Source organism: Hydractinia symbiolongicarpus, chromosome 1 (genome assembly GCF_029227915.1).
Source record: "Hydractinia symbiolongicarpus strain clone_291-10 chromosome 1, HSymV2.1, whole genome shotgun sequence".
Classification (NCBI taxonomy): domain Eukaryota; kingdom Metazoa; phylum Cnidaria; class Hydrozoa; order Anthoathecata; family Hydractiniidae; genus Hydractinia; species Hydractinia symbiolongicarpus.
This window is the reverse complement of record NC_079875.1, coordinates 22,103,131-22,118,180: the sequence shown is the minus strand read 5'-3', so window position 1 is coordinate 22,118,180 and position 15,050 is coordinate 22,103,131. Positions and strand designations below refer to the sequence as shown.

The 15,050-nt window shown below is 39.8% G+C and overlaps 2 protein-coding genes across 2 annotated transcripts; one reads left to right on the top strand and one right to left on the bottom strand.

Moving 5' to 3' along the window:
• The first annotated feature begins 261 nt into the window (after positions 1-261).
• On the top strand, positions 262-1,698 carry LOC130636481 (LDL receptor repeat-containing protein egg-1-like). Its single transcript, XM_057446256.1, is given in 3 exon segments — positions 262-782; positions 785-997; positions 1,000-1,698. Coding segments are annotated over 3 exon segments (891 nt in total). The 5' UTR covers positions 262-277; the 3' UTR covers positions 1,173-1,698.
• A 10,811-nt stretch (positions 1,699-12,509) lies between these two features.
• On the bottom strand, positions 12,510-14,847 carry LOC130612738 (E3 ubiquitin-protein ligase MARCHF2-like). Its single transcript, XM_057434126.1, has 3 exons — positions 14,779-14,847; positions 14,031-14,285; positions 12,510-12,991 (listed from the first exon to the last, which is right to left on the bottom strand). Exons 1-3 carry the CDS (start codon positions 14,845-14,847, stop codon positions 12,551-12,553), a joined length of 765 nt encoding a protein of 254 aa, XP_057290109.1. The 3' UTR covers positions 12,510-12,550.
• Positions 14,848-15,050: the final 203 nt, after the last annotated feature.

Below are 15,050 nucleotides of genomic sequence, written 5' to 3'. Positions count from 1 at the left end.
AGATTTTCAATGTTTTCAGTAGCCATGACTCGAATGTGACCATAGGTTAATTTTTCAATGAACGATACCCTGCATGGTAGTGGAAGGCCCTTACAACGCCTTAGTGATGGCATAGCCCTGCACATTACCAAAATACCCGACGGAGCCGGGGATTTCAGATGCTACGTTTACTTGCTTCAAGACGCTCAATTAAACATCTTATGTGGTAGGTTTCATGGCGTGGAGTATTAAATGACCAAAAACTCGTGTTTGTCTCTAAGGGCAAAAACGAGTCAACATGGAAAAGAGCTGCCTGAAATGTAAATTCTCTTTATCTTTAGAAAATTTTAGGATCAAACGCGACGGTCAACCAACAAAAATGTGCATCAAGTGCTTAAACGTAGACAAGACATCAAAGGAGCGTACAAAATGCCTGCATCAAAGGCAGAGATCCCGTTGCAAGGACTGTGGGGGAGGTGCAATTTGTGAACATGAAAGGCAAAGATCAACGTGTAAAGAATGCAGGGGAATTCGGATTTGCCACTATGAAAAAAGGAGATCCCAATGTAAAGAATGTAAGGGTGGAAGCATATGCCATCATCAAAGGTTGAGGTCTCGCTGCAAAGAGTGCGGGGGTGGAAGCATCTGTGAACATGAAAAACAGAGGTCCTATTGCAAAGACTGTAAGGGAAGTCAGTATTGCCACCATGAAAGGTTGAGGTCCCAGTGTAAAGAATGCAGGGTAAGTCAGATTTGCCACCATGAAAAAAGAAGATCCCAATATAAAGAATGTAAGGGTGGAAGCATTGCCATCATCAAAGGTTGAGGTCTCGCTGCAAAGAGTGAGGGGGTGGAAGCATCTGTGAACATAAAAAACAGAGGTCCTATTGCAAAGCCTGTAAGGGAATTCAGCATTGCCACCATGAAAGGTTGAGGTTCCAGTGTAAAGAATGCAGGGGAAGTCAGATTTGCCACCATGAAAAAAGGAGATCCCAATGTAAAAAATGTAAGGGTGGAAGCATTGCCATCATCAAAGGGTGAGGTCCTCCTGTAAAGAGTGCAAAGGCAGCCAGATTTGCCCCCAACAAAGGGTAAGGACCTATTGCAAAGACTGCAAGGAAAGTCAGTATTGCCACCATGAAAAGCAGAGACGATATTGCCCCATTTGCGACCCCCCACCCTCGGCCATCTAGCTCATAATGTAAGCAGCCGAGCCCCCAAGGGTTTACAAAAAAACAAGGAACTCAGCTCCCAGGAGTACCTAGGTTGTGGTATGGCTACGCTGTGGGCCCATATTGAAGCCCAGGTTTCCAGGGTATGACTTGGGACAATTGCCGTAGGGGATGGCATATCGATCACAAAATCCCGCTCCGTTATCGTAAAATGGCGATGATCCGACGCTTGTTAAGGTTGGTAGGAGATTGCACTACACCAACACTCAACCCATGTGGGCAAGTGAAAACATGCCAAAGGGCAATCGTGTCGTCTCAGAATAAAGAGACATGGCAACAATAGCTGTTATTGTTGCAGGTGTGGCCATACACGCCCTCGCATTTTCAGGTACAAATGTTCTAATTTCTAAACTCGCAGGGCATGGCGAGGCGGAGCGCATGCGTCATGACCGTGCGATAGAGCGATTAAATGCAGCACAGGCAGAGTGGATACGGAAGAGGCAAGCCAAACTTGATTGGTTTAATGAGCAACGTGAACTGCAAATAAAGGCCGGTAAGAGCCTTCGTGAACTCGACGATAGTATGTATCAGTATTTCATCGCTTCAAGCAAGAAAGCCCCGCAATTGAAGGATTTTTACACCCCTTTCCAAGCAGCAGCAAGATTGTGAGTTAACGTTGTCCTTGGCTCCCTATCTCTACTGGGCTTCATTGCATATAAATATCTGTAAGAACGTTTTTTCTGACATATAATAAAGACATGTCAGAAAAATCACCACATGTTGTTACCGATAAAGAAGCAGAAAGATTAAGCAATATATACTACACTCTGGAGCATCTATGGATTGGGGGCAAGGCTATTAATTTGCTCGCTGCAGAAACCGGCCTACCCAAGAAGAAGGTAATCCACTGGCTATCCCGTCAACTCTTGTGGCTAAAACATATTCGATGCCCAAAACGTATTCACTACCCCCATTTTACCATTATAACACCCAACGAAATTCACCAGTTTGATATACTCTACATGCCCCATGATCGGTTGCATGGTAGCACCTATAAATATATCCTGACAGGCATTGACGTAGCCTCGAGATACAAGGTAGCGAGGCCCCTGCGAACCAAGAAAGCCGGCGAGGTTGCGGAGACGATCAAAGATATCTACAAAGCAGGACCTTTACACTACCCCAAGATTTTTCAGTGTGATAACGGTAGCGAATTTAAGTCGGATGTAACCAAGCTACTAGAGGGTAAAGGGGTTGAAATTAGGCGGGTCACCACAAAATACCACCATACATTCACGGCATTTGTGGAATCTTACAACAAGGTCCTTGCGGAAAGGCTCTTTAAGCCACAAGATGCCCAGGAGCTGGCTTCTGATGAGACTAGTACCATTTGGGTCAAGCATCTGTATACCATCGTGAAGGGTCTCAACAATACCAAGACTACCATGATTGGCATGAAACCTAACAAGGCGATCAAGCTGGATGAGATACCACTCGCAAAAAGCGAGGAATATCCCGAAGAGAAACCCCTACCTGAGGATGGATTGTACTTATACCTCCTGCAGCCTGGAGCACTAATACTTTCTAGAGTAGGAAGATGTATAGGTTGGACCGCATAGTAGCAGGTAGTCGTTTTTATACTACCTAAAAGACGGTCCTAAAAGGAGCTTTGTTTCGGTAGAGCTCATGCCGATCCCGGAGGATGTTCAGATACCTCCGGAACATGTGAAGGATTGGTAAAGAGTATCTTCAGGAGTACCTGCAGAGATTCATCCTCCAACTCCTTACCCGGATCTCTTATATACAGCAAAGTATAGGCTCGGTATAAAATGGGTACCCATAAACAATGCCTTTGATGACATCGGGCTCGATATCCAAATCAATATCAACCAATCGGCTATCCGGTATAGGAAAATTGGTATTGCTTATTGTTGTCAAGTCAGCCAAATCCGAAAACTTCAATGCCTTATCCTTGATGATTTTGTAACAGAGTGCCCCATACTTGTTCCTTTTAACCACGACGATATGGAGATCTGCTTTTCATCTTCATCTTCTTTCATCATCATCTTTTTATATTTCAGTGCCTTATAAACCAAACTGGTCAATAGGAGGAGTTGGGAACCCACCACTAAATGAGGCTATTTTCAACTTACTGAATCGGCACCAGGCACCGGCAATCGGATTGTCACATTTCGGTTTCCTTAAAGTCATCTCAGGGTACATTGCCCTTAGGGTGCTTATTCTTGTGCTGAGTGGCTTACGCTGGCATCGGATCATATAGTGCTTATGTATGCCTTTTTTCCATGCTCATGAGGATCGTTTTTATCAACCACACATAGCACGGTATCATATTGATATCGATGCGGAACATGTCTTTCTTTAAGTCTCGCATTCTCCTTAGCCTGTACCTTAAGTTCGTCCTCGAGTACCATGAGCTGACTATCCCTGCCGTCTAGATCATCCTCGAGTATAGCGACGGCATCATCTCTGTCATCGAGGGCTTGGCGCTAGCCATTTGATTAGCCCCACAGACTTAGGCTTTCGGGAACGACGGATGAATTCCAATGCCTGATCCAATGTGACAAATACATCATGTGGATTTTTCCCTCTTCCAAATCCCCAGGGTGCAACCCTGGCCCTTCAGACCCACAGTTTCTTGCCTTGTTATAGTTTCCTCGGCCAAATATTGAAAACTGCGCGCTATGTCAACAATGTCTAAAAAACGGCCAATGTCGGCACGTTTGAACATAGGTTGATTTGTATTGCTAGACAGTGTTTCGATGGTCTCTGCGTTGAACTTAACCTGCAACGGCATCTTTCTCTTATCAACAACGTAAGCCAGAGGATTTCAACATAGTCACTCCAAAATCTTCCAAGTCCTAGGATGTTCCAACCTCACATACAGGCACGCATGCTTGGACTTTTTCAGGTAGCTTTTATATCATCCCAGTCCGAAATCATGTTAGTCTCTCATCTATCATTTTCATATCTGAGCGTTCATGTGGATACCATAATAACAGGGCTTTTTTCTGTCTTCTCAGATTTTTAGGCAAGGCGGTATAGCTTTGGGTAAGTAGCCATAGACCGTGCCTTCTATGCCTACCACTGACTGCAAGCTCAAGCAGGGACTGTCGACGCTTATCGAGGCTTTCATCAGCTATGACGTCGTCAATCACAAACAACGTGTACTCCCCTGCCAACAATGAGGAGAGTTTCGCTATCCATTCAAACAGCTGGTCCTTGGGGTCTATCAGGAACACATAGCCGTCGCGCCAGAGCGAGTCTCTTTCAAGATATGTACTGTTCCTACGTATAATAGAGCATAAAATGACTATGTTGTGATAATGATTTTTATATTCCTGCTCGAGGAGATGTAGAACACGTTGTGTTTTTCCACAAGACGTAGGGCCGGTGAAGATTTCCGTGTGGGAGTCCTTTACGACATCCAACATTTTATTTCAATAATTCGACCACTTCCTGTCTTGAAATTTCGGGTATAACGCGGCACATGCCTCACAAATTAGCACACCACCGTGATTGTTCACCAAAGACCCCCGACAAACTGGCAGAGCTTGGTATTTTTTGAGCCTTATATTCGTGGGGTAGTGGAGCATATGTTAATTTTCGTTGTAGACACCGCAATACCTTACTGTATTGCTTGACTAGTAGTGCCTTCTCCGGGCTATCTCCTAGGAGTTCAGCGTACTGGGGTATAATGTTGTATGTCAGCAGAGTATACAAAAGCAGGTAATTCTCATTCTGTTGAAACCCTCTAATTTCCCTATCAATAGCAAGGGGATCCAACTCGTATTCAACGATGTCGTCCTTGTATTTGACACCCCTCTTCCCCTTCGCTTTGGCCAGGCAACCTATGCAACTTTTCGTCCGACTACCACCCCTGATTTTGAACCTGTCTGGGAGTAATAGTTTTTTGCATCCTCTACAACGATTGATTTCCATTTAATATAGCATCTTGAGCCGGCTGTAATGCCTTGGTGACCTCGGCAAGCGTCGGAGAATTAAAAGTTTCCTGGTATCTAAAGGGTGTCCTGTGATGCACATGCAACTCAAAATTTTCCCACGTATAACCTTCGCTAAATTGGGCTTATATAATCCTGCAGTATAATTATTAAGTCATGTAGAGATTGGATGTAAATGCAATGCCTGGGGCGGCCCTTTGAAATCCTCTTAAGATCAAGGCAGGGAATGCATGTACTCGTTAGTTGACCTTAGAACTGGTTCAAGGCTAGAGATTTCGAGCATTTTGAACATTTCTTGGTTCCTTCCATGCTTCTATTTGCCCCGGGGGCAAGTAGAAATATTATCGGACGGTCTATTAAGGCTTCGGCACGATACTTGCAGGTAACCAGCCCTTTTGGACGGCCATTTCACGACTTGCTCTTCCTGTTGCAAAATATGCCACCATCGTTAGTGTCCATTTTTGTAGATGGCCTCGTTATGCTCTAAATTTTCTTACCTGCCATGGCATCGGCAAAGGTGAAACCAAGGCCCATGACTGTCTCATAGAGCATATCCAAAATCTCCTTTACTTTCGGTGTTACGTTGCTTGTGGTCATTTATTACTACTGCATTTTGAAAATATCGATCTGAGGCCGATTCTTGCCCTGTTTCCCCTGCTGAGGCTCTGGATTAGTCGCCGGCTTGTTAGATTCATTTTTACCCCTGCTAAACATATACCAAACCCCGACACCTAAGGCAAGCACGGCTATCGTTTCTACCCCATAAATGTGAACCGACTGTATGGAACTGGTCCCAGAAGAGTTTTCGGCTTCAGGCTCTACAGTAGTCTTTTTTTTGCTTCATTTCTTCCTTCCTCTTCTTCATCAGTGCCGCCAGCTTGTGTCCCTGCGCAACCCTTCCCGGATGCTTTGGTGGTTTTGTAATGACTCTATCCTCTTGTTTCTGATCTTCTTCACTCATTTTATTATAGCACCGTCTCCGCCTTCTCCACCTCCTTCTTTCTTCTTGCTCATATGCCGAGCCCTGTGAGACAGGACCAGGAGCGGTGCAAGACATCTGCCAGTGTTGCAGTACACCATGATCCCGAGATCTGTCATAGAGTCTCGGATTATAGGGTCTTCTTCGATATCTCTGCGCAGTTCATCCACGCTGTCTATATCTACAAAGTTTCCAATCATGTTGGCATACAGATTGACCACGTGAGTAGACAGTGCTCTGGCCGTCTTCTCCCCTTTTTCCCGGAGCTCGTGTTTTACGTACTCGGTATGGATTTTTTCTACCGCCTCACCGCCCTCTGTGCATTTTTTGAGCAGAAGGTGTTCTTTGCCCTTACGTAGGGCCTCTTTCAGGACTTGGCGTTTATTGTGTGGAGGTTCCACATGTTCATATTCTGCAGAGACATTGTGAATAATTGTGCAAGATCGGACGACATCTTTATTATACGTCTATATCGAAAAAGTATATAAGCGATCATGGCATGCGGCAGGACTATAGCGATTAGTAGGCATATGTCCATTTTATTCCCCGGTAGACGTCAGGCGGTAATGGCCCCTGGCAAGTGTTGTAATTTGATTATCATCCTCCCTGTTGAGTGCTAACTTCGATACCTCCTGGGTGTATACCGCATGATTCTTGTTTTGAATTTGGGCAGCCATGTTTTCCTTGACACGATAAAAGCCGGATTTCGTCGTACTCACCTGTGGAGGGTTGTATCTCATGGGGCACCTGACTTTGTCGCGTAGTTCTACGGAGCACCAGTAATAGAGTACCATTTTATATATATTTCAACAAGGTCCGAAAATTGCCAAGATTTACTGCGCATGCGTTGGATTTTAAGGGAATTCCTCTACTCATTTTTGTATGATAGGGACTTACCCTTGATATGCGTAGACTTTTAGGAATTGCGCTAGAATTTTGCATACTTTGATGTCATTGATCATTTGGGAATAACCCTTACTCATTGCTGTATTTTAGGGACTTTACCCCACTAGGCATGGCATGGTACCGGATATTCAGGGATTTGCTATGAAGTCACTGCATTGCGCGCACGCGACTGCGCTAGAACATCCCTATCTCTCGGAAATACGAATATCAAATGCGATATATTTTTATCCACTTTGTTGCCACTGGTAATTTTAAAGGACGGGCGAACCCGTAAATTTTTCTACGGGCTAAGAACGTCTATATTATAATACCCGTATACGTCTGTCCGTCAGTCTGTCAAGCAAAATGGTAGTTTAGCTGCGCAAGTAGTGAGACGTACGCAATGTGGTATAAAAAGGAACGGCAAACCCGTGTATTTTTTCACGGGCTAACGACTAGTCTCTATTATAATAGCCGTATTCCGTCTGTCTGTTTGTGCGCGAGAAAAAAAGTTGTGTTACGGAAACACGAAATGCGATATAAAAAGGAAGGGCGACCCCGTGGATTTTTTCATGGGCTACCAGCTAGTCTCTATAATAGTACCCGTATTTTGTCTGTTTTTGCGCGGAGCATGACATCCTAAGTAGCGAGAGAGATAACAAATCCCCGCGGCCCTGCAGCTTTATTTAGGATCCCAGCAGACCCCGTTTTTTACCGAATTTGTTTCGACCGCCCACGCGTAATTAACCAATCTCGAGACTGATTTTCACTAATAACCAATCCAAGTTCTTTGCGGCCTCAACATGCCGACAGAGGACACATGTATGGTGGCCGAGAACTGCCATGAAAAAAAAAGAATCTAAAATTAAAAAAATAAATAAATTCAAAACGAAATCAAATTAAATCAACTGAGATCAAATGAAATAAAACGAAATGAAATAAAATTTGTTTAAGAACAAATGAAATGAAACGAAATAAAATCAACTTTGCTTCAAATCAAAGTGAAATGAATTTTTTTTTATAAATCTAAAAGTTATTGCTCAAAACAACGTCTTTTTTTAAAAAAATACAATATTCTTTCCGTGGGAATGATGAATATGGAATTTCAAAGTCACATTATTACAGTTATCTTAAGATAGCACTTGTTACCTTAAGATAATTATATTTATGTGACTTAGGAATGCCATAGATGAAATGTGATGTTTTGGCTTATGGAAAATTGGAAATTGTGTATCTAAAATTGAGACAAAAACATGGCATTAAAGTGCCCCGTGCTAGAGTTTATGACCTACTGTACGACGAGGCCTGAAGTAAAAAAGAAAAGAAAAAAATCAAACTTTATGTCAAGAGGACCTACATTAAGAACATAAATTTTCGGCGAAAAATGTAACAGCGGAAAAATTTTCGGACAAGATTTATAAAGTCAAAAAATGTTTCGGTAAGTTTTTTAAACGGATTTTAACCAAATTTCAAACGTAATGATACGGGAAATGACACAAAAAGAAGGATTTAAGCATTTATAGTTAATCAAGATCTAAAAAAGGGTCTTCAGGATCCAACTTTACAGATAGAGCCTCAGCCATTTTTTGATTACCCTGTATATACCCTGTATGGACTGGTCCTTTAAAAAGATTTAGAAGACACAAAATTTTCTGACAAAAAACTTCCGGCAGACACAAATTTCGGACGAAAAGTTTTCGGACAAAAAAAATCCGAAAGTTTTTCCGTCCGAAAATTTTCGTTCCTATTGTAATTGGGTTTTTTCAATGGATGGTCATGACAAGTTTGTGGGTTATCAGAACAGTAAATTTCCACTATAACTGTATAGATAAAAATATTATTTTTAAGAGTATAGACCTCAAATTCAAATTTGAGAGATAGTTGGTAGGTGGTATCTATGAGTACCTATATTCTAGGAGAATTTTAAATTTTTCAAGATTACAAAAAGGGCACAGACACATCTATTATCAGTGTTACGCAGTGTTTCTTAACACAAACCCATATGGATCAAGACTTAGATGATGCTACACACTCTGTTAAATACGCACTCTCTGCTTTAAATCAAGTGAGAAACTTCATCCAAAATACATATATTTCAATAAAGTAACAGTTTATAATATCAATGCATAAACAATAACAATAAAAATCTGAACAAATAAATACACACTTGAAATGTAGAGTGAGCTAAACATTCAGCCTTTTGAATTAGTTTGGTATCAACAATGCATTCTAATTTACTGTCCCCATCATTGTTGACATATTTGGAAAATTTGCCTTCGATAAAATTCTCTACCATTGGAAAGGAATATTCCCCTGACTCTTCTAATAGTTTTCCTATGCGATATGAAAAGTTCTACCAAATTCTTTTCTAGCATCGCCGGTTAATTTCAACTTGAACTGTTCAGCAAAGTTTAGTGTAACATATACATTTTTACTGAATTGGTGAAGCTTTATTCACCATGTCATTAGCATATATGTTTTCTTTAAAATCTTCTTGAGGACCAGTTATTATTACTATTATTTACCCAGGATAGTTTCTTCAGTTTTTATAGGAACTGTTATCAATGAGTGTCCCGCGAAGGGGGTCCTAGTGCATTAAAGCTCCCATCTGAGTATCGGAAGGCATGCTTAGCAACAACCACTCAACTAGATAACCACATAAGATATCAATCCTATTCTCATGCTGAACGTTAAGCAAAATGGATCGATTTACACTTTTATAGTCTCTGGCATGGCTCGGTTGAAAATAATGATAAACTTTGATGTTTTTTCTTGTTGAAATTTATTAGCGCGTTCATCATGAGTTTGCTTAGAACTTCTTGATCTGAATCATTTTCTTTATTCATAGCATACTTTCTTGAAGTGTTTTGAAAAATTCTAACATGAATCAAATAATGATTTAATTTGATCTATTCTAACACAAGATGGTCCATTTATATTGATTTTCAAATATCACACTCCATATTTCTATTGCATAGCCTGTAATTTTGACATTATCAAATGTTATTTCTTCGAAAGGATAAGGTACAAACTCAAGAGGACCAATCTTTGGATACTGCATATCATCGAACTAGCTACCTGTTGTTTCACTGGCACAACGCTGAACAATCATTTCTTTTTCACCAGAATGTCACCTCCAACTGTAGCCCCGGCTTCTTCACTTTTCCTTTTTCCATTGACGGGCTTTTTGGTTCTTTTCTTTTTCATTTTACATAAGAGGGTGCCGATAAGCCGCAAACGCCCGCATATATAAGTGCGAGTTTGGGCGACTTTTCGAATTAAATTGACGGTTGTCCCCGAAAATGCCCGTACTTTCCCGAACACGCCCGAACTCGCCCGGAACATTTACGAAATGCGACACACATGGCGGACGACAGTTGAAAGAACGCGCTTGAAGAGAAAGGAGGTAATAAAGTTTATATAAAGTTATTTATCAAGTAAATCTTATCAAAAACTATAAAAAACAGTTCTTTTACGAACTTAGCTACCATATAGTTAGTTCATTTTAATTTTTATACTTTTTTGAATAAATCTTCGAGAGTCATTTATGGTGATTCTGGCATATTTCGGGACTATGCGGGGTTTTTCGGGCAAATACCTGAAAACGCCCGCACTTTTTACGGCGTTTGCGTCTTATCGGCACCCTCGTTTTTACATGCGAAGTGCTTCCACTTTTCTGCATCCTAATTTATGTCTTAGCGCACATTTAAAGTTTGAGAGTATTACATTTGGTTTATTAATTTTTGAGTCAATAGCTATACGTCAAAACCACATTTTTGACAATTAACAATTTTTGCGAAGCAATTGAGCTTCGCGAGCGAAGCGAAATTGTGGAGCACGTTTGCTACGCGAAGTATACCAAGAGAATTATTGAGATTCTCAAAATTTCGATAGAATAAAAATCATATAAAATCAGCATAAGAAAATATGACTGTTATTTTACGAAAAAGTGGGTTATTTTTTTGTCTAATAGAACAAAACAATGATTTTGATTTTTAACCTAGCACTGCCCGGCCAAATTGGTTTTAAATGAATCGAGCCAACCCACTTTACTACACAGGTAAAGGTAACACACTGACCCAACTCATCCTGAGTTGGAAAATTAGCTAGCTAGCCTTTGGACAGTTGACTCAGTTGATATAATATTTTACTAGCTGTATACCGTTTGAAATACATGTGTGGCCGGCGTTGTGTTACGGTTAATCTCGCGTTGGTAGCTCATCATAAATGGACAAACAAGAGAAAAAACAAGGCAAAGGTAGCCGCTACTTTGTGATGTCCCTTTTTGGTACAGCTTTTTCTGTCTTATTTTTCGTTCTTTATAGACTTAAATTGTTTTTAAAATTTAACTTTCCTTCGGAAGAGGTCTTATTGTTGTCATCTCAACTAATATAAACATACCATTTTCAAATTGAATTCTCGTTATTCCAATCGCTTGACTAAATGTAGCTTTGTCTGTTTTGTAAATAAAGCGTAACACCTTTAGAAAATTGTGAGTCATTTTTATAAAGGTATACCGCAATCGTGGTCTGGTGTTTTTTTTGCGTTTAGGATACAATACTATAGACCTAAACTATGAGATTGATTTTAGCCAATCTAAAAAGCTAAAAACTTCCAAATTTCCTGACCTTCCAGGCGTCATGTTTAGGCGTCATGTTTAGGCGTCATGTTTAGGCCTGGAGTTTTTTGGTCATTCCAACAATTGACCAAAAAAACTTATAATCTCGTATATTTGACCAAAAGCCTGTGGCTGCGCGTCTGACTTCGGTTGGCTATGTGCAGTCATATTAACCGTATTCCAGAAAGACCACTAATAGAGGCCCAACTTTTTGAAGAGGTGTTTATTCATTGCATACACATTGCATTCCCACATTCTTGAAAGTCAGATGTTGAATTTTATTGATAGAAATGACCATGTTCAAAAATTTGTGACATAAAGAAAATTAGTTTAAGTTTCACCATCAGACTTTTTATCACTGTGTGATAAAAATAGAAATATCAGAATGATTCATCGTCGATACTGCAGAATATCGTTGTTGATGACGACGATGCTGATGGTGTGGAAAAATCAATATTATATTTTTTGTCGTAACTGTCAATATTTTTAACAGTACTAAATCCAATAGAAGAGTTTTGTCTACATATGTTACATTTATCCACAAAATTAGATTTGGCTTTTTTATATCTTCGAGAGATTTCAGCTTGCAAAAACATCCCAAATATTAAAAGTTGAATTTTAAACAAATAATTTCGAATACCAATAGAAAACAACCGACAATTATTTTCCTTATTGAAGATATAATTTCGGTTTGTCTGTTCAGTACTCATGTTACCGTGGAAAGTTTATCATTTCTTGAACATGATAGTTTAGTAGGCGACGAGAAGGATCTCCCGATTATTTTCCTTATTTATTTTTCGTTTATTCATTCGATTTCGTTTGATTGTTGACTACTGATTAACGCCTGGTTTACACCATGATTGCAACATTATTCGGAAAATATAAGTAAATTGCAATTTCTATTTTCCATGTTTTATATTCTAAAAAAAAACCTACTTTATACGGGCGTTATTGCTTGGGATTGTAGATCATTTATGGGCTGTGGTTGGTTGTCGATTTGGTCACAGTCTATAACAAATACTTCAGCATCCAGGCTAATCGTTCTCCTGTGTGTACGAACATGTTGCTCTCCTTCATTGAGATCTTTATTGGAAAACACTAGCCGAACCTCTGTGTGTGAGCGTTGCCATTGTCTAAACGTGGTGTAATGATAACGAAGCGTGATAGCAATCCAGAATAGATAGATAATTGTTAGAAATCCGGTCAACATAACCAATCCAAAACCAGTCCAAAATTCATCATTGCTGTAATATTGTTGGGCACCTGTTATGCACAGCCACGAGCTGGTAAATCCTAGTGGTGTGAGAAGCATGAAGCATGAAGAATCAGCAAACATATAGCGTCGTTCCATACGAGATATGTCTCGAGCACATAACCACTGGAAATTAGAATTATACTTGCGTTAACACCCAATATAAATGGAACTTTTGTTTAGTGTGACTGAATCTCTCAGTCTTGAACTTCTTTACCGATTCAACCGGAAAAACTTTTCTAAATTGAAAGCCCAGATAGGCGGGACTTCCGCTTAGTGAGACCAATTATTTGGTCCTAATAAATTTCGAAAAACTTTGCTTAAGTGGGACTATGCAGTGACTTAAAAAGCTTAGATTCAAGTATATATTATTTAAAATACGAGCACATGTTTGAAAACATTGCAGAGCTCGTTAACTAAATGTTCGTGTGTGGTTTGCTTGCAGGACGTTGGCAGGATGTCGAAGCGAGCCCTAAAGTTTCACAAGAACATATCTTCACATATTCTGTAAGCCAAAAATTTAAACTAAGAAAGAGGGTCGGTAAATTGGGAGATTTGCAAAGTGAGATCAATTTTTCTATACTTAGTCTACTGTTCATCTATCTGTAACGTAATCTTTGAGTGCACCTCTTGAATGGCAAAACATTCTAAAATTCAAAAATAGCTGCGTAGATGGCACAACTATTTACCCTTCACTTAACCTTTCCTTCATACTAAGTCGGGTTAGGGATATAACTAGGCTCACACTTTAGGTATCCCATTTGCTTGTTTATTTGCTTGTCTTTGATTTTGTTTTTCTTGGTTTTAGTTGCAATTCTAATTTTGCAGAAAAATGGTTGCATTCAAAGTAGATGTCAAACACATTTCTCATTTTTCCACTATATTTCAGACACTTGCGTGTGTTTTGATAATAAGCACGGAGAAATCTAAACGCTCAAACACACTACCCTCGTTCTTTGTTACATTAAACGAGACTGTTACATTAAGTTTCTTATTCTTGTACGTGAAATTTTATGGTGGTCCTCGCAAATCAATAAAATATCGCCCTTCACCTTTGTTGCCGTGTGGTTTGCCCTGTGTTTGAATCCAATCATTTCCGAAACACCGTTCCCTTTTCCTTTACCATGTTCATTGTTGTGGAAACTTTTTGAAAAAAAAGCTATACCTCTTTAAATCCTTTTGAAGTCATGATTGTTTTGAATTTATACTTGCATAATTCGCAGTATTTTCGAGCTGACTGGCTTAACCATTTCTCCAAACAGGACGAATGTACGTATTCCATTGTTCCCATACAATAGCAAGGAGATATAAGAGATTCCTGCACGCGACTGTCCTGACATATACGACACGACACACCACTGCTTCGTGTTGATATCGTCGAGAGACTAACACCACTCAGTTTGTCTCTTGATAAGTCATTCTACGTGCAGAGAAATGTTACATTACAAACAAAAGGTCAAATCCAGTAATAAATGACCTATTTTGATTAGGAATTTTCCAGGGTTTTTGGGTACTTGCTCCTTTTTTCAAATTTCAGAAACTATCATAATATATTTTTAATTTAAAAAGATTTGTGTGGGATTAGACTAACATATATGTGTCTTGTAAAAAAATTACCCAGAGAAATTAAATTTGGAGCAGCAATTTCTAGCAGATATACGCAAAAAAATTGTTGTTACGGGTTACGTCTATCATTGACATAACCCATCCGATGTTTTTTATTTTTGGCAGTTTTAACTAATTTACGGTCTCGTTGCCATAGTTAGTAGGATCGATGCTTTCATATTACTTCTTGAGTAGAATTAATAAGCACATAGCTGTAGACACTGTAGAATAGAAAAGATGACTTTTGCCTGCAGAAGTTGATTAAGCACTTAAACTTAACATCATTATGAACAGGAAATGTCACTTACATTTTCTTTAGCCGCCATTTTGATTCCACTTTTCTTTTTTTCGTTGGAAGAAAATTGAAGCCTACCCATTGTCAATAACAGTTTCTACAACTTTGGAAGGACTTCACTTCTGACGTGAACTCTTTGATTCCGTGACCTCACCTCTCAGCCTCGAGTGCATTCCATTGTTGGTGACAGATACTTTTATAGGCCCTTTTCGGTCTTTGCTTTTTCTGTTGTTAATGATTTCTCCGTTTGCTCTCTGACATATATCTTACGTATTTTTTGTCGAA

Bases quoted from the DNA above. Each gene is read 5' to 3' on its own strand.
- LOC130612738 (XM_057434126.1), bottom strand. From the start codon at position 14,847: ATGGGTAGGCTTCAATTTTCTTCCAACGAAAAAAAGAAAAGTGGAATC. The intron at 14,286-14,778 runs GTAAGTGACATT...CTCTGCACGTAG, and splicing joins AAATGGCGGCTAAAGAAAAT to AATGACTTATCAAGAGACAA. The intron at 12,992-14,030 runs GTATAGCTTTTT...TCTAATTTCCAG, and splicing joins CTTCAAAAGGATTTAAAGAG to TGGTTATGTGCTCGAGACAT.